Consider the following 18,381-nt stretch of genomic DNA (forward strand, 5'->3'; position numbering starts at 1 on the left):
GTCCATTTGGCCCTATTCAGTCTTTTATTGGTTTTTTTGACCTTCAATCCCAAGGAGGGCCCGCCTCCTTGCCTGTATAACCTACCGTTGCTTTCGACCCCGCCCAAGAGGGAGGCCGCGCTCGTTCTCGACATCTCATTGGCTTCCGGGGGTCGCAGTGGCGCGAGGCGGGTTCTTGAGCCCTTACTAATATCCGATTGGTCGGAAACCGTGTCAGTCAACCTAAGCCCAAGGCAGTTAAGGGGAGTTTGTCGGGCTTTCAGTGTTGTGGCGAGTTCGAGTCCTGTCTTCTCCGAGTAGCGGATGAAGACAAGCTTATCTACAAGTAAATAAAGTTTAATTATGGGGTTTCGTTTCTAATAGCACACAACGGCGTTGAGGAGTACCTGGAACTGCGCACTGCTTTTCAGGAAACCCCTGTGCAGGCTGAAGCCCGGTGCCTGGCTCTGGCCCCTCGTGTTGGGACCACTGGATCCCTGGGACCCAGCTCGGGATATGGACATTCCCCAGCTGCTCACAGAGGAGTTCCTCAGCAGTCCCGAGGCCTCTTGGTTCTCTGGGCTGGGGCACGGCAGGGGGATGAGATATCCCAGCTGCTGCAAGGAGCTGAAACCTGAGCCGGCCTGGATATAAATAGTGGTTTTGTGGGATGGGGGGCTGCGGGCTGGGGGAGTTCCCATCCGGAGATCAGCTGGGGAGGGACAGATCTGCACCCTGCCTGAGGAGGACGCTGCCCTTGGAGCTGCTGTAATGAGGGATGGAGATGGAGATGGAGATGGAGCTCCTGCTGCTCCAAGGGCAAGCGCTGCCTGAGGTGTGTTTGCTGAATCGTTTTTTGTACACGGGGGAACAGCAGCGTGCTGGTGGAAGTAGGAGAGCTTTTTGTGACAGCTGCCAAGACTGAACTGTGTCCTGCTGGGAAGGAGTTATGCGGTGAAGGCCCACCAGCCCCATCCTTGGTCTACATGTGGGCACCATTGGCCCCATGGTCTCTGGAGGAAGCCGTGGGCATGGAAAGGCTGCCCAGGGCAGCAGGAATAGCCCTGAGCTACTGAAATTCAACAAGTGGCTGAACAACCCTCTCAGATATAGGGTCTGGTTTTTGTATGGTGTTGTGTGGAATCAAGGGTTGGGCTCGGTGATCCTTAGGGGTCCCTTCCAACTTGGGAAACTCAATGACTTTCAGGGATCTTTACAGATCAGCAGCTTGCTCTGTACTGCCCATGGTGATCCTTCCCACAAACACAGCCGTAATCCACGTCAGGTGCCAAAAACATCTTTATTTGCAAAGTGTACACTAAAACTCCAGAGAAAGAGATGCTCACAGTTTTACTACTCTCAAAGGGAGCTCAATATGTTACTTGAGCAGTTGGCCTAGGACTGTCACAGCATCTAACCGAATGGCAAGGCGGCAGTGCTAAGTGGGCTTCTCCTACGGGATGCTGCGGGAGTCTGCCAGGGAAAGGGCTAAGGAGGAGGAAGCATCTATCAAACCTTTATCGAAAGAGAGAAGCTGGGAGGAAGGACTGGACGTGAAGCGTCTGGGACTTTTCAGCTTTCTGGGATTGTGCTTTTGAGTTTTGTGCTTTATGTCCAGGTCGATGACCAGTTAGGTTCATATGGGGATTTGTGGGATGCGTGTTGGGGTTTACAAGGCGCAGTTGGCCTTGCTGGAGAAGTCAGTGCCCTAGGACTCGTGCTGAAGCGCGCTGATGTGGCAGGGGTTGTTGGCCCTTAGTGTCTCGGTGGCCATCAGGTAGGACAGGGAGAGCTTCTCTCCTTGTCCTGGGCTTCCCACCTGCACTGTGGAGCTCTCCTCCTCGTCCAGTGAATACTCTTTTGTAGTGCCCATGGGCTCTACTGAGCAAAGCCCAGTACCGACACAGTGGTCCCTGCTCCAAAGAGCTGACAGCAAAGTGGCCTTGCAGCTGAAAGCTGTGCGTTAGCTCACCTCTGGATGCTGTGGCTCGCTGGGCTTGTGCTGTTCTGGAGAGGAAGCCTTGGCAAGGAAGAGGTGTGGGTGCTGTTTGGCCTAGCCAGCCTGTTGGCGGCCATAAGAAAGAACTGCTCTGGGTTCACTAGAATGTGCAAATTAAATCTACTCTATGGGAACCGCTGGAAAACGTTGATCTTGGAAGCCAGCCACACTATGCTTCCTTTCACGGTGGCAGAAGACAGTTACAAATTATACCCCTGAGCCAATGGCATTGTCCTCTGTCTTACCCCTGCAGTCAAAATCAACATCAACTGACCGAGCTCACAGTTGAGGTTCCTCTTGACTTGCTTTGCAGCCCCCACGTCTCTAACTTCCAGGAAGCACTGGGTCGGAGAGGTGTCTCTGAATGTCCGGGTGCTCGGAAGATGCCTCCAAGTGCTCAGGGAGGGAGGGGAAACGAGAGCCCCGCAAGAGTCCCTGGGTGTTTGGTGCCCTTTGGTTGGGAGGCTCTGGGTTTGGGAGAGGTGGGGAGTGGTGCTCCTGCTCGGAGTAGACCGTCATGGTTTCATCGGATGCCACGGTGAGGTGCATCCCACTTGACAAGGAGTCCCTGGATTTCAAGTGGAATTTTTCTACCTCCGTGTAGCTTGGGCTCTGATAGGAAAGGAGGAACCAGGTGGGTTATGACAAAAGTAAAACAAAGCAGACAAGCACTCTTCTCGCTCGATCAGTTCTCCAAATGCTATTTTTCTGCTTGGAAAGCCTCAGAGCAGAGGAACCCATGTACTTCCCTACTGACTGGGCAACCTGTGCGCACAAATCAGTGATGGACTGGGCAGAAGCATCTCCAAGCAGACCTCCTGCTTCAAGACCCCTGGGCTTTGCCTGGACCCAAAGGAACTTAGCTGCGCTTTGCACACAGGGAGACTGGAGAGGACCACTGGCTCTGCAGGACCCATCATCTGAGGGCAGAAGGAAGCCACTAGGGGTGACCTTACCTGCCCTGGGGCCATCCGCTGCTCATCCTCCAGGGGTGCACAGGGGGTGAGCGGCTCCAGGCTCCGTGGGACGATGCCATACATGGCCAGGTTGTGAGAGGATGGTGAAATGGGGCTGTACGCGGGCGGCACTTGGGACAGCTGGCGCTGCAGAAGCTGGAGGATTATATTAATGTCTGACGACATCCTGGACTCCAGCCTGAGGACAGAGCAGCTTGGTGTTAGCACAGTGCATCCTGCAAGAGCCAGATCCTGTGCAGGAGGAGGTGTTGACTTGGCTGCCTGGGGATGATGCTGGTTTTCTGGTGCTGTTCAGGGAAACTTTTAGATTTTTGGTCCTACTGCCTCTCTCCTGCCACAAAGTCTTTCCCTGCCTAATTCTGTTGTGTTGCCAAACCAAGATCTGGAACAGGGAACTGAGCAAAGTTAAAACTACACCGGAGGTGGGAAAAATGCGATGGTTAGTTTTAACCTGGACCAGCTCTTCAGGCCAGCTGTCTGTGCTGACAGATGGGAGCAAGATGGGCCGGTGCCAGGCTTTCTGAACTCTGTAATAGAAGAAAATGTAAAAATGAATAAGTGCCTTCCTTCTGCCTTGTCCTAACCTTGGGGGAAATGAGCAGCTCTGGCAGAAGTGGTCTTAGTCCTCATTGAAGGCAATAGCCCTGGCAGCACTGAGTGGGTGGGAGATCCGTTCCCCCCCCCCTGCTGAAGCTGGCACCTCGGCGAAACACCAAAATACAGACATGGTTACAATAGTGCAATGAGTTTAATACATGTAGCACCGTGTATTGGAGTGCCATCTATTTGTGTAGGTGCTGCCTGAGGCCTTTAAAGCTGTGTCTCAGGTGCAGTTTCTTCCTTTTTATTCAAAAAGAACAGCAGATGCCAGGGCTGGTGGGACAGCTGAGATGAGATGCATGACTGCAGTGAGACTTGCAGTTTGAGAAGCTGCTGCATTTGCAAAGCACTCCCATCTCCTCCCCAAGGAGTGTAGTGTCCCAGGGGTTCTGGAGATGGAATCTGCTGCACACAGAGCCTGGTGCAGCCACCCCTGCAGAGCAGAAGGTGATGACCCAGATCCCCCCCCCCCCCGGGTTCTCCCCAGCCTTACACACCAAGGACCTGCCTACCTGCTGAGCTGGGCCTGCAGGAGCTCTAGCCTGGACTCGATCTGCCCTGGTCTGTAGTCGCTGTGCAGGGGGATGTCCCGTGAGCTGTGCACCAAGGAGACATGCTGCAGGGGCTCTGGGTGATGGTTTGGCCTTTGATCCTCCCAGAAGGTGAACATATTGGGGATGTCTAGGGGGGTGGCTGGAAGAAGAGAAGACCCCTCAGCACCTCTGACTTGCATCTCCCATTCTGTCAATGCTCTACCACCCAATGTGCTCATGGAAAGCCACCACTCTGATGTACATGGGAGAGTCCACCACCCTAGCACCCAAAGTGCTCATGAGCAGTCCTTCACACTGGTACCCAACACACCTACAGGTCCCGTGGGGGAAATCCAAAGATGTCCCCAGGGATGAGGTGAAACCTCAGGGCATTGTAGGCACAGAGCAAACACTGTTGTGGACAAAAGGCAGCAAAGACCACTGGCCAGCAGCACGATTCCTCTCAAATCTATGAGTTGTGTAGCTCTGCCCCAAGGTGAGGCCACCATGCCCAAGCATCCCTCAGCCCCATCCTCCCAACTGCAGATGTGGGTACCTGCATAGGACTGGCTGCTCTCTGCCGCCTGCTTGCTGATCTCTGTGCCACTGGCGCTGGCGGTGATGAGGCTGAGTGCTGGTAGGGCATAGTCATCCTTTTTGGACAGGGGGAAGGGCTCAGCTTTTGTGGGGCTGCCAGGCTTGGCCTCATCGTCACTGGTCTGGGAACAGGGGGTGGTGCTGCTGCCCACGTCATCCCACTGGTCCTTACTCAGCGGATCCTGCGGGTTGGTGAGCTCTGAGTAGGTGTGATACTGCTCTGCATCAGAGGTGCCCGTGTCTGGGTCTGTGGGGCAGTACAACAGGTTAATTCGGGGAACAGCACGCGTGACAAAAATCAGTCCACATTCCCTGAGAGGTACTTGTAGGGCTGGAGCATCCCAAGGACGGAGGCACTGCTTTGGGGTGCCTGCCAGAGCAGTGATTGAGTGGTAATCCCCCTCTCTAACTCCGCTGATGCTTTGGTTTGCAGAACTGGCACGATGCTGGGAATGGTGCGGGATGGTGAGGAGGTGAGGCAAGCAGGAAAGGACTCACCAGGCTTGTTGGGCTGACAAAGGGAGTGCTTGCGTCGGCGCACACGCCGGTAGGTGCAGTCGTACTCCTCACTGAGCGGTGTGCGGGGAACGCTGTCTGCCTGAGGGACAGAGAAACTGGTCAGCAAGGCAAGGGTGCCCCTGGGAAACCACAAATTCATGGAGTGGGCTGGGAAACGTGGCTGTTGATCAATTCATCACCAAATGGAATGAGGAGCAACAGGTTGGCATCCTCACTTCAGCTCTGCCACTTGCTAAATTTAAGGTGTTGACCGCATCCATCCCTGGGACAACACTGGCACTCACATCTCGCAGGTTGAAGGTGATCTCTAAGTTGCTCCAGAAGTTGTCAGAGAAGGCTGGGTACATGTCCAAGACCTCCAGCAGATCCTCCCGCTGGATCTTATGCAAGTCACAGTAGGTCAGGGCCCTCACATCGGCGTTCGATTTCCCTGGACGGGCATAGAGGCTGATGGGCTCCCCAAAGATGTCGTTCTTCCCTGGACAAAGAGATAGCTTGTTAGGGATAGGTGGGTGCCCATCCCAACTCCAGTGGACCAGGAGCCTTTACATGGGGGCTCATGGACAAGTGAGTGCCCAGAGACCCTGACAGAGGAGTGGGGGATTCCACCATGAAAGCCACTGCTGATGGGGAGAATGAGCAGAGCAGTGGGTCATCGTTGACCATTGGGGACTGCTGAGCCATGCCCTACTGTTGTCAGTCCTCTGGGGTCTTTCCCCAGCATTTAAAGAGAATCCTCCATCCCACGACCGCTGGTACAGTGAGATGATCGAAAACCAGAGAGATGATCGAAAACAAACAACCTTAATTTCTCCAGGACTTGGAGAAGTCCTTCCCTCTTCACCTGCCACCCTCTGTCCACTCTTCACCACCCTTTGTTTAGCACTCTTTCTCCATTTCCCACTGCCCTTCATCCATCACCCATCACCCCTTGCCCTCCCAGAAGGAAGGACTTTTCCACCTAAGATGGCAACCACAATGTCTTCCTTGAGGATCTCAATGGAGCCCCGGGAGATGAAATAGAGGGTGGTGAGGACATCCCCGTAGTGCACCAGGGTGTCTCCAGGTGGTGCGTGGGTCGTCTTGAACTTCATGGCCAGGGCACGCAGGCAGCCTTTGCTGGCTCCTCGAAAAGCCTTGCAGTTCTGCAGCAGCGTGCGGTTGAGGTGGAGGCAGATGTCTGCTTGCAGGCAGTCAGGGAAGCCCTTCAGCACCTGCAGAGAGCAAGGGAGGGATGTGGTCACACCGCTGTCCCCAGGATGCCACAGTCCTGGCTACCTTGAGGCACAGGCAGGATGGGTGGCATGTGGGGCAGCATGTTGCAGCCGAATAGGGAGCCAAAAGCCCAAGAAGCTGAATCCAAAAGCTGATCTTCCTTGGTGGACTGCTGCTTGCCTGTCCCTGGCTTGTTACCACTTGTGACCAGGGATGAGAGCACTCCCAAGCAATAAATAATAATGATAACCAGATCAATCTATTTATACCCACTGGTTGCATATCCCCTTTCATCTTTCCACCCACTAATCTCAGCTGAATGAGAGCGCAAACCGGTAACGAGGTGCTGTCCTAATTAAACAGCACCTGCCTGAATGCCAAGAAGCAGCACAGGCCAGTTGTGCACAGCAACAGCTAAATATACCCATGGCAAATACCTCTCCTTGAACAAATGCTGAACCTGAAGGTGAGATCAAGGTAAAATTCACAACATGGGACAGCCCGGCAGGGGTTGCTGAGTGCAGCTTGCTCTCGGTTCCATCACAATTGCATGTGCTGGCAGTGCTGCATGGCCCCCTTCATTTCCCTGCTGGGAAATCAGGGGCGAAAGCATCGACTGGGATGTGGCATGATTGATCAGGCTGTGTTGTGTCTTAGCAGCATCCAGCAGGAACTGGTGTGAGAGGCGGCACGTCCAAGCCGCAGGCTTAGCTCAGCACAGGCGATTTGTGACCTGGGTTTGCACTGAGCCAGAACCTGTGCTTGGCAGGGTGCCGTGGCTTTGCTTCCTGTTTTTGCCACTGATGTCCAGCCTAGGGTGCCTCCTCTGTGGGTAAAGGGTGGCCCCAACTCTCCCAGCAGCAATACCCCCTGTCTGCCCAGCTTATTGAGGCAGCAGGGGCTGAATTCACACAAATCCAGTGCTCACCCCTCTATGCCTTGCAGCTGGCCAAGGCAGAACATTTGTGCCTGGGACCCCAAAGCCATGAGTTGAGCCCTGTTTCCCCAGTGCCACTCTAGGTTCCAGACCCCGTGGTGGTGCCCCAGCTCTGTCCAGCCCTCCCCTCTAGGCTCAGAGCCACTGTGCCTCTCCAGTGCTGCTCCCCCATTGATCCCCTCTTTGCTAACGAACAGCTGCCTCTCCAAGCTCTAATTAAAATGGATCGAGGTTTATTTAAATGCCCTCCTTTCCCTGATGCTGAGAGCGGGATGCACTTTGCTTAGCAACCGGCAGTGTGGAGAGGAGCTGGATCGATCCTGGCTCAGTGGCTCTGAGGCACCAGCAGAAATTGTTCCGAAAGAGCTCGGTGCTGATGGGGCTCTGAGCTCCTCCAACACTGCTCTGCAACCAAGAAATACTCTCCTGGTCCCAGGAAACAGTTGGAGGAATGGAGAGATGGAGGGAGAAGGAGAAAAGGGGAGAATAGGGGAAAATGGGCTGACAGACTCTCTTCAACCTCCCAGATCTTCTCCTCTCCATCCTGGTCAAAAGGGCAGACACATGTGGGTGGACCCAAAGGTGGACTCCGTAACTTTAGGACAAGGTTCTGCACAAATGTGGGGCCTCCCTGCATGACACTCACCGCGTTCATGTCGATGCCATTGGTGTAGGACCAGGCGTGCTGGAAATACTCCTCCAGGCGCTGGCGCAGCGGATTTGGGATCTGATGGAAGCGGATGAACTCCTTTACCCGCAGCATCTGCGTGTGGTAGCGAGCTGTGCCCGAGTAGAGGCGCTGGATGATGGCAGAGACGTTGCCGAAGATGCTGGCGTACATCAGAGCTACAACGAGAAGGCAGGACTCAGAGGGATGTGGGGAGATGCATATCCAACCACCGCGGACCTACAAACAGCAGATTTCCAAAACACATGTGTACCGTGGACCCGGAACCAGCAGGTTTCCAAAACCTGTATTTCTATCTATCTCCTCATCCATTTGTCTGTGCAGAAGAGGCACAGATGGAGGAGATACGCTCCTAAATCCCCACGTGTGACAGCCTGGTGTCCCACAGCTGCCCCTCCAACCTCCAGGGCCAGGCACTCACAGCCGATGAGCATGACGCAGATGGAGAAGATCTTCTCAGAGTTGGTGTTGGGCGAGACGTTGCCAAAGCCCACGCTGGTGAGGCTGCTGAAGGTGAAGTAGAGGGCAGTGACGTATTTATCCTTGATGGATGGCCCAGAGGAGAGGTCGCTGTCATTGTAGCGTTTGCCAATCTGGTCACCCAGGTTGTCCAGCCAGCCGATCTTGTGCTCCATGTAGGGCCGCTCCACGTTGCCGATGGCGTACCAGATGCACGCCAGCCAGTGGGCGATGAGGGCAAAGGTGCACATGAGCAGGAAGAGCACAGCTGCTCCATACTCAGAGTAGCGGTCCAGCTTGCGGGCTACACGGACCAGGCGCAGCAGCCGGGCGGTCTTCAGGAGACCGATGAGGGTGGTGGTCTGCACGGAGAGGAGAGAAACCTCAGGGACCAGTTTGGCTAAGGGAATGTCTCCAGTATAAACCTGCTGCTTCTTAAGGATAAAAGGCACTTCTAGAGCATGCATCACCTCGTCCTGGGGGTGATACCTGAAACAGGCCAGATGTATTGTTGTCACAAAGTGGGCGGTTTCCCTCTAGTGACTGTAAAGGAAATGAGCCCTGGGACTACAGGTGAGCAAATGAAAGGAGACAAAGCCAATCCCATGTTTCCTGACAAGTCCTCACCTTGCGTTGCTCCAAAAACAATTGCCTTTCAGCCCATCCCACAGGCTGTAAGATGAGGTGGAACCTCCAGATACCGTGGTAACAACAGGCCCATTCTATTGCCTAAATTTTGAGTCTGGTTGGAAACATAACCCAAAATTCATCCTCGCTGACAGTGTAGGCCAATCCCTACAATGAACTCCCAGCCTTCTGTGCTGGATCAACCCCAGGCTGTCTCCCCTGTAAGGGGAATGGGTTCAGTTGGACACTATCTTAACACATGTAGTAACATCTGTATGGCTATCTGAACCTTTGGAAATAAAAATCCAGATCCCATCTGCTTTATGAAAGCCTGCAATAACTTTCTTGCCCATCCCTCTGACCAACCATCCCTCTCTTTGCAGGTAGTCATCCACTGCTTGCATTAACCCATGCATATTCCCCTCTCTCTCCCCCATAAATCCTTTTCTCCATCCCTTCATGAGTCTTCTCCTGACCTCATCAGAGCCGGAGCGGAAGATGAGCAGGTCGAAGGGGATGGCAGCCACCATGTCAATGAGGAACCAGCCTTTGAAGTAGTGGATGGCAATCTTGCCTGGGTGGCTCACCACCTCGTCGTTGATGTTGACGTAGGTGGTGCGGAAGTTGATGACAATGTCCACGATGAACATGATGTCCACGATGAGGTCGATGATGTTGAGTGGGTCACAGGAGTAGCTGCAGTTCCAATGCTTCTCCTCCACCTGCTCCTCATTGAGCAGGAAGGCGGCTGAGTAGGGGGTGAAGACAGCCGTGTAGATGACCAGCAGCAGGATGAGCCAATCCCACACGGCCTTGAAGGGACTGTAGTGCAGGATGGTCCATCGGTGGATGCGTGGTGCCTGGAGCTTGTATTCAGGGAGGACATCGGCCCCCAGGGAGAGCACCTGCCAGAGATGGGTATGAGAAGGATGTGGAGAGCAGGACACAGCTTGGACAAGGCCATGAGGGGCTGCCACGTGTCAGTGGGACAGCATAGAGCATACAGTGGGTTTTCTACAACCACTCCAGTTGCCCTCATCTATGTCTATCCAGGATACCAGAAGGTAAAGTGGCCTCTGTGCCTGACACCAAGGTCTGCCCAGCTCCCTGGCCAGCTCTGATGGTTGGAGCACTCTTGGGAAAGGCATTTATCCACGTTGTACCATCAGACCCTACCACACTGGCAGTGCATCCTGCCATGCCTCCTTGTGTTCTCATCTCTGGACCACCAGCTCAGGAGCTGCTGGGTGTCTCTGCCACAGTGATCTGGGGACAAAATCCCTGGAGATGCAGACCCATGTCTGTAGTCACAATACCTTTCTTGGCCCCAGCACAGACCCTCCCTTGACGTCCCTCTCAGACAGCTGTCCTCCAAACAGAGTGGACAGCTGGTGCCACCGGCAGTGAAGCCTGGCCCTGGGCAGTGCCCATCTGAGCATCCCCAGGGAGGGGCAACCTACAACCACTGAGGGGCGCACACCAGTTCAAAAGCACAGCTAGACTGCTGCATATTCACATGTCCTAGAGCCATCTTTCCTCATGGGCAAATGGTCCTACAGCACAGGTGAGTCCCCACGTGTTCCAGCTCCCCCTATCCAGGACCACCTCCCCCAATCACCGTGGGGAAACAAGACAAGGTGCTGAGAACTGGGAGGGCTTGGGCTTTCTGCTTTGGATGCTGAGAGACGGTGGCATGAAGAGTGTTATTTGGAGCCAGGTTCTCCCTGCCTGCCCATGCCACTCTGTTTCCCTGAGTGTTCCCATGGTGCCAGCTACCTGTGCCACAAATGGAGGAGGGTGAAAGGCATCCCTGCATGGAGACCCAAGCAAAATGGGTGTGATACCTTTCCCTGAGGAGGGAGAAGGACCCATGCACATCCCACAACCCACCAGGAGCCCCATGTGCCCCGAGGCCATGGTGACAGGCACTGCCACAACTCTAGCATCATCTCCAGAAGAAGGGCTTGACCCCTGCTGCACTGACACCTATCTCCTTCAAGGCTTCAAGGACCACCCACAGGCTCCCATTACTGGAACCCAGTGCATCATCCCACCACCACCAGCCTCTCCTCTATCCCACGACCCTTGGGAAAATCCCAGCTCCTACCTTCCTGCGGCTTGCCCGTCTCCCCAGATGGCAGCTGACCCTCCGTGAAGCCCGGCTGTCCCCCATGGGGGTCCCCAGCCCCATACGCCCAAGCAGCGACCGGCACGGCAGATGCAGGACCGGGGCCACGGCATCACCCGCGTAGGCACGCACGCGCTTGGCCGGGCGGGCGGGAGGCATGCGGCTGCAAAGGGCATTTGGGAGCCCAGCGTGGATTAATCAAACCCAATCGATGCCCCCGTGGGGATGAGAGCGCCAATGGGGCCGCCGGAGCCGCCGACGTCGCTGGTGGACGGAGAGGGAGGGATAGGAAAAAGTGACTGAAATGCAATCGTTGTGGTAGGGAATGAATCGCTGCGTGCGTCTGGGGAGCGGTTCTGGCAGGGACAAGGTGATGCTGCTGAATGCCTGGCCCCCAAACTGGGAGGTGCCTCCTGTGGATGTGAGGTGGGCTCCTACGCCTTGTGTCTGGGTATTGCAGAACTGCTCACACCCTTGGAGCTGAATTTCCCATCCTGCCTGGCTGGGGGCTAGTCCCAAATGTGAGCATCTCGAATGTCTGTGCTCCCTGTGCCTGCTGTGCATCCTGCTGCTGGCACCCAGCTCCTGAAGCTGGAGCAAGAGTGGTTCAAACACTGTTGTTCTCCATGCAAGAATCATTAAAAAAAGCAAAACAAAAAACAAAAAAACTATAAGCACAGAGATTTGAGGCAGACAAGGGAAAAAAAGCAACCCCCAAAAGAGCATCTAAGGTAACCCAGAAGCAGGGAGCGCTTGCAGCATTGTCCCAGAGGGCTGCAGGTGACACCTCTTGATTGTCTGGGGACTCAGTGGGTGGCAGCACCAGGTGTCCCCCATGGTGACTCAGCCAGCTGCCCCTTGCCTTGTCCCTGTTCCCCTGCACTTACTGGTTTCAGCTGCAGCCGTGCTCGTGGTGTGGGGTGCAGGGTGCTGGGTGAGCGAGGTGGACATGGGAGGGAGGAGAAGGAAGAGGGAGAAGGCAGTGGGGCTGTGTGGGCTGTGAGTGATAGAGGAAGGGGCCCTGATCACCATGGCTGACCCAGCTCACTGCTGGCACTCGGTGGGGCTCAGGGCACAACTGCCAAACCCTCTTCCTCTTCTCTTTGCCCCATGATGGGAATGGGAAGGGGGACATAGTGCTGAAGGGGGACATGACAGGGCCACCAAGAGGCCCTCAAGCAAAGAGAGTGGGCAGGATGGCTGCAGGCAGGCACTGACCCTCCCTCCCTGCTGTTGGCCTCTTGGCACAAATCCTTATGCAGCTCAACACCCCATCACACTCCTGCCCACCTCCACCACCATCCATCCCTGCAGCACCTTGGGGGGACCCAGAGAGATGCCACCCACAAGAGAGATCCCATTCTGATGGCAGTGGCCTTGCTGCATCCCCGAGTGCCTCCAGCCTGAGCTTGGCAAACTCGTTGCACTTGTGGCCAGCCCTTCCTCCCACTTGCTGTGCTCAGATCAGCCACTGTCTGCCTCTCCCTGCTGCCAGCCAGTATTTTTAGATGCTGTTTCTTGCTGCTGTCTCTGCTTCGCTGTGAATTATTTATTGGCCAGCAGCATGGAGCTGTGGCTTGGTGGGAGGCACAGGGCACAGTGGGGTGAGGATGGGCAGGATGAATGTCCCCCTTAGGGCCATGGGGAGATGCAATGGGGAAGAGAGATCCTTCCCACCCCATCCCATCCCATCCCATCCCATCCCATCCCATCCCATCCCATCCCATCCCACCCCATCCCATCCCATCCCATCCCACCCATCTCCTGCCTGAAGATGGGAAAAGGGAAGATTGACCTTTTTGGGTGCTGCACAGCTACACCACTGGACCCTGTGCCCGCCTGCAGCCACAACCCGTCAGCTCGGATCCCATCACCCTGCTGCCAGCTAACGACCCTGAATCGAGCAGCAGCCAGTACTGCCGTGCCAGCATCATCCCAGTGCTCCCTGGTGCGCGGGTGTCCCCCAGGGTGGGGACATGGAGGCCACTTGCTGTCCTGCCACGGGATTTGGGGCTGATCCTTGTGATCAAAAGGCTGGGGCTGAAGGGGTCAAGCTGAGAAGGAACAAGCCTAAAAATTGTCCTGTGCTACTTGGGGAGAGCCTGTCCACCATACATGGAAGGTAGAAGGGTTTGCTGCAGCCAAGATGCGGAGTTCCTGGGACAAAAGTCCCAGGATGGAGATAGCTGCCAAACCTAAAGGTTTTTCTGGGTTCATATGGCTGCATTTTCATTAAATTTCCCCCCAGCTGCTCCCAGCAATGACGGGAGGTGCCCATGAATATACCTTGTATATCATGGCTCTCCCATGCCTCAGTTTCCCCACTGGTAGGAGCTCCCAACCAGAACAGTGGGATGCAGTAACACCTTGTACACACACTGTTATGCCCCTCTCCCTGCTCACATCCTGGCCTGGCATCTCCCTTGGACTTTAAATCCTCATGCTGCATCAAAATCATTATTTTCCAACAGCGATTTAAAAAACATTTCCTTTCCTATGCCTAGAAAGAGGGGAAGTGGCTGAGAGCAATGTCCTCTCTCTGCTCCCAGGTCATGGGCACTATGGCAGGTGACAGCCAGGGTTGGTCCTCACCGCTTTGCCAGGGCCACTTTTGCTTAGTCCCCATGGGGAGAAGGCAGTGCCATGTGTGTCCCTTGCATTGACAGCTCAGTGCTACACATGTTGGTGACAGTGCAGAGCCACGTGTGTCCAGTTGGGTGACAGTGCAGTGCCACCTGCTGTCTCCCAAGGGATTGTGTGGCCCTTGGCGTGCCCATTTGTGCTCCCAGGGTGGGTGCACAGTGGACAGTGGGACCCTGGGGGCACCTGAGCCACATATGTGTCCCCTTCACAACCACTATCACACCACCCATGTTCATGCCCATGTTCCTCCAACCACAAATTACCCATTAATACCCATTTCAGGAAGAAATATTTCAACCATTTGGAGGAAGGGACAAAAAGTAAATGCTGGGATGGTGATGGAGAGGCGGCCCTCTCCTCCAACACCCTCAGGAGTGGCCACGATTGCATCCTGCTGGCAGCACCAGCACTGTTGCCTTGGTGGCATCCCACCACCACGTACCTGTGTGACCTTCTCGGTGACGTTCTGCGTGCGCTCTGTCACTTTGTGGGGTGCAATGATCTCAATCTCCGTGGTGGAGCCCGAGCGGTGCTTCTCCAGGTTGAACTCCACAAAGTTGAGCGTGAACTGGGGGATCTGGCTGATGGTGCGGTACTTCATGAGGTCCGAGTCTGAGGTGGAGTTTGGAGGGTTGGGTTTCACATGGGAAGCCTCTGAAATAGGATGGAAAGGAGCGTTGAGGAGGGTGGAGAGAGCAAGAGGTGACTCGCAGAGCCCTAACCCTATTTCTGCACCTCATTTATGGTGCAGGACGATCATGAGGCACTATCAGATGGCACCAACCAGGCCATAATTCTTCAGGGTGGCTTCTGGTATAGGATGTCCAACCCAAGGTGCCCAAGAGGGGGCTGCTTTCAGACACATCACCCATTTTTCACCATTAAACCTCCTTCACAAGGTTCAGAGCAGATGCCCAAATACAGAGGTACCCGATGAGCTTTGCTACCTCTGAAGAATGTGGTGGGTTAGGAAGTGGTCCCAGTGAGACCCACCAGCGAAGGATGCACGAAAGCAGTTGAGGTGGGAGGTGAGTCTCCTTCTTGTGCATACTCAAGCATGACCAGCACGTTTCATGAACTGTGCCTGGGTTCTTGGCCACCCAATGGAACCAGGAGGTTGGTGCCTCCATCAAGATGGTCCCCACCAAGATATATCCCCACTCTCAGGCTCCAGGCATCTTGCCCAAAGAAGAGCTGCACTGGGGCTGGGTGCAGGCCTCATCCCATCCAACTTTCCTCCCTGTGTCACCACCAGCTTGTGGTCTGGCTCTTAGTGATGCGTAATGGGCACATGCCCACACTTGGGGGCTCAGAAGCATCCCCAAGCACCATAACCAGCATGTCTCACCCCTTGTATCCCCTATGGGCAGGGCTGGGTTATTTTTTCAGTTTTCTACCCCTTCTATCCCTTATACTGACACTGACCCAAGAGATGCAATGGGCAGGAGGTGCCTGAAGGCACTGAGAAGGTGCCCAATGTGCCACCCCTTCCTCCCTTCCACTCAGACTCTTCCCTCCCTCTATATTGTGTCCCTCCCAGGGTCCATAACTGGGGTCTTTTTGAGGATCACGATCCCCCACCCTATTTTCTCCATCCAAACACCGCACACTGATCCCTCTTCATCCCCACTTATTGAGGCTTCTCTTGACTGACCTCTACCTTATGTATATCATTATGTCTACAAGAACAAGAGGACGGCACCGAGATGCCTTCATGTGGGACGGCCACACACAACCTCACACGGCCTCGCAACGCGCGCACAGCACCACGAGTGGCTCTACCCAACAAGCAGGATCTGCCTATGTGGGGAAGCACATCGAGAGCAGTGGATTTGAGGTGGAAAACCCCAATTTATCTCCATTTTGCAGAGGAAAAAGCAGTGCAGGGTAAGAGACCTCCCCCCCCAAGATGTGCCGGTGGCCCCTGGGGCCATCGCTCCCCATCGCAGTAGGACCGAAAACTCCGGGGTTTTTCCCCTACCTGAGTTTGCCCTCCTTTCCCTGAATTTTCTCTGGAACTCAGACCTCGCAGCCTCAAAGTTGTCCAAGGAGGAGACCCTGCGGAGGCTGTGGAAGCTGCCCCCGGGGCGAGACCGAATGAAACCCCACGCAGAATACGACCCTCGAGGGCCCAGCGAGGGAGGCTCTTGTTTCGGGATCGGGTGTTGTAGGGTGGGGTCGGCCTCCAGGCTCGGCCTCCTCTCCTTTTCCAGGAGGGATTCGGTCTCTGACTGCACACAGTTCTCCTTGGGCGATGTCTTCAAGTCCCTCAAAATCAGGGAGTCACCACCAGGCTTTAAGACAGCCGGGAGAAAGCGTTTTATTAGAAGGAGTCCTCGCGTGCTGGGGGAAGGAGGGTGCTGGGGAGGTAAGAGGAGGGCAGGGGCTGGGACGTGCTGCGGTTCCCCCAGTTCAGCTCCAGGTTGGATCAGAACTGAGGCTGCTTTGCGGCGGGGGTGACCGAGCCCTCGGGGACATGGCAGCTCCGGTGGCCCTGGGGAGGCTGCAAGGCGTAGCTGCACAGCTGGGGAGAAGCCAGAGCAAGAAGAGAAGGGGATGCCTTAGGGATGGGTTTGCTGCTCATTTCCTAAGTGACCCTAAATGCCACCTCTGGGATTTCACCTTCTGCTTTTCCCTCTCCAGAGCTCAGCTCAGCTCAGGAATGCGAGTGCCTGGGGTCCTGTGCTGCTGTCTGTGGGAAATGATGTGCTCTGAATGAGGAAGCACTAGAGATGGAATCATAGCAAACCATAGAAGCACTCAGGTTGGAAAGGACCTTCAAGATCGTCAAAGTCCAACCACCAACCTCACCTACCAAGTCCTATCACCAAACCGTGCTCCTACAGCACCCCTTGGCCAATGCAAAACATTTTTTCATAGAATCACAGAATGGTTTCCCCAGAAAACCTTACAGCCTTTAACAACTTCTGCAGTAGATGCACAAAGCCACCGCCTTCCAAAGCAGAAAACCTGGCAGGGGGGGAGGTGGTTTATATCCAAACCAGCAGGAGGGATTGGGACTTTGTGTGCTTGCCCAGGGCACACTGCAGCATTTCCCACTGTCCCCAGTGGCCGTAGTGAAGGTTTTATTTAGGAGGTGGTGCCCAGAGGGACTGGCTGTCCCTGCTCCTGCTGGGCTGTCCCCACTCGGAGCCAACTCCATCAAAGCAGAGCATCTTCCATGCATGTACATCTGAAAAGTGGGATTGCAGCTTCAACGCAGGGGGACCCAATGGGGGTGTAGGATCAACACACCCCGAGCATCTGCCAAAGCCACAGATGCCTTCAACCTGCTATAAGCTCACAGGCACCTTTCACCTTATCCAAGCTGGAATGCGGGGAAGCAGCTGGATGCGGGATACACCCGGCGCAGCAACAGCCTTGGGCCTGGGGATGCCTCAGCAGAGCGAAAACCTCCTGCCACAGCCCTGTGCTTTCAGAAAACACCACACCTTTGCCCAGGGGTACCTCGAGCACTTCTGACAACCAAGAAGACACGGAGAAAGCAATCTCTAAAGAGGCTCCATCGATATTTACCGATCTCATCACATCAACAATGACAGCATCTCCTCCTTTTGCTCGAGCGCTGAGAAGCCAAAGCTGCACAGGCTGCTCCCAGCCAGGAAGACGTTGGGAAATGTGCCATTTTGAGGATTTTCCCTGCAAGCTCTGCCAGCCGTGCTCCCTGCTCACACCACACCACCTCCAACAGCTCTGAGGAGGGGACGCATCCCCTGATCTGCACCATCCCAACACTGTGGAGCCAGCCCTTCCTCCCAGCTCCGGCAGCGGTGCCGGCCAGCTCGGCACATCTCCTGCATCCCATGCCACCGAAGCAGTGCCACCAGGGCCGGTGCTGCCCAGTGCCGGACCCCCACCGCCGGGTACGGCCCAAGAGCCACAGCAGCAGAGGAGGAGCGGGGTGGGGAGAGCGAGGAAGAGCTGGGACCTAGCCTGAGGCTGAGATCAGACAAAGGCTGCGGTTACCTTTCCATAGTCAATGGCTACTCCATCAAACTCACTGGTGGGCAGAGAATTCCGCTGGGCTTTGAGTCGCCGGAGGGACGGGAGACTAAACTTCAACCTCCTACCTTCACCTTGTTAAAAAGAAAAACACAGACAAAACACAAGAGACACAGATGTAACCTAGCTGCACGGATGGCTGCAGCGGGGCGGGTTGGGATGGTGGCAGGGGATGGGTGGTGGAGGATTTGGGGTGGCTGTGGGGGACGCTTGCTTTTCCCGCAGCGCTGAGTGCTCTGAGCCAGCAGAATGCAGGGCTGGGCTGCAGGGACCCCTGCCACCGTGAGTGCACAATGGGAAAGGTGCAGAGCTTCTCTAAGCTGGTTAAAGCTGCTTAGGGGATTTGGACCTGGAGGAAATCGAGCCTCTAAATCTCCTCGGTGGGACTTGAGGGGGGGGGGGGGGAAAACCAAACCGAAAATAGGAAGAGCGGAAAGGAAGGACCCGTCCTCGTGTA

At 55.2% G+C, this 18,381-nt stretch overlaps 1 protein-coding gene across 1 annotated transcript in view; it reads right to left on the bottom strand.

Moving 5' to 3' along the window:
* Positions 1 to 2,121: 2,121 nt before the first annotated feature.
* KCNH6 (potassium voltage-gated channel subfamily H member 6) overlaps positions 2,122 to 18,381 on the bottom strand; it is an 18,388-nt gene continuing 2,128 nt past the window's right edge. Inside the window, exons 2-14 of the mRNA XM_042839444.1 lie at positions 17,889 to 17,998; positions 15,883 to 16,195; positions 14,344 to 14,555; positions 9,607 to 10,035; positions 8,466 to 8,865; positions 8,003 to 8,202; positions 6,166 to 6,418; positions 5,489 to 5,682; positions 5,184 to 5,283; positions 4,645 to 4,932; positions 4,068 to 4,248; positions 2,935 to 3,133; positions 2,122 to 2,590 (exon numbers count right to left, since the gene is read on the bottom strand). Of these exons, the coding sequence (XP_042695378.1) occupies positions 2,303 to 2,590; positions 2,935 to 3,133; positions 4,068 to 4,248; positions 4,645 to 4,932; positions 5,184 to 5,283; positions 5,489 to 5,682; positions 6,166 to 6,418; positions 8,003 to 8,202; positions 8,466 to 8,865; positions 9,607 to 10,035; positions 14,344 to 14,555; positions 15,883 to 16,195; positions 17,889 to 17,998 (3,167 nt within the window). The 3' untranslated portion in view covers positions 2,122 to 2,302. The remainder of the gene's footprint in view (positions 2,591 to 2,934; positions 3,134 to 4,067; positions 4,249 to 4,644; positions 4,933 to 5,183; positions 5,284 to 5,488; positions 5,683 to 6,165; positions 6,419 to 8,002; positions 8,203 to 8,465; positions 8,866 to 9,606; positions 10,036 to 14,343; positions 14,556 to 15,882; positions 16,196 to 17,888; positions 17,999 to 18,381) is intronic.

This window comes from Centrocercus urophasianus, unplaced genomic scaffold, assembly GCF_019232065.1.
Source record: "Centrocercus urophasianus isolate 14NV4802_14NV808 unplaced genomic scaffold, USGS_Curo_1.0 seq_922, whole genome shotgun sequence".
NCBI classification, from domain to species: Eukaryota; Metazoa; Chordata; class Aves; order Galliformes; family Phasianidae; genus Centrocercus; species Centrocercus urophasianus.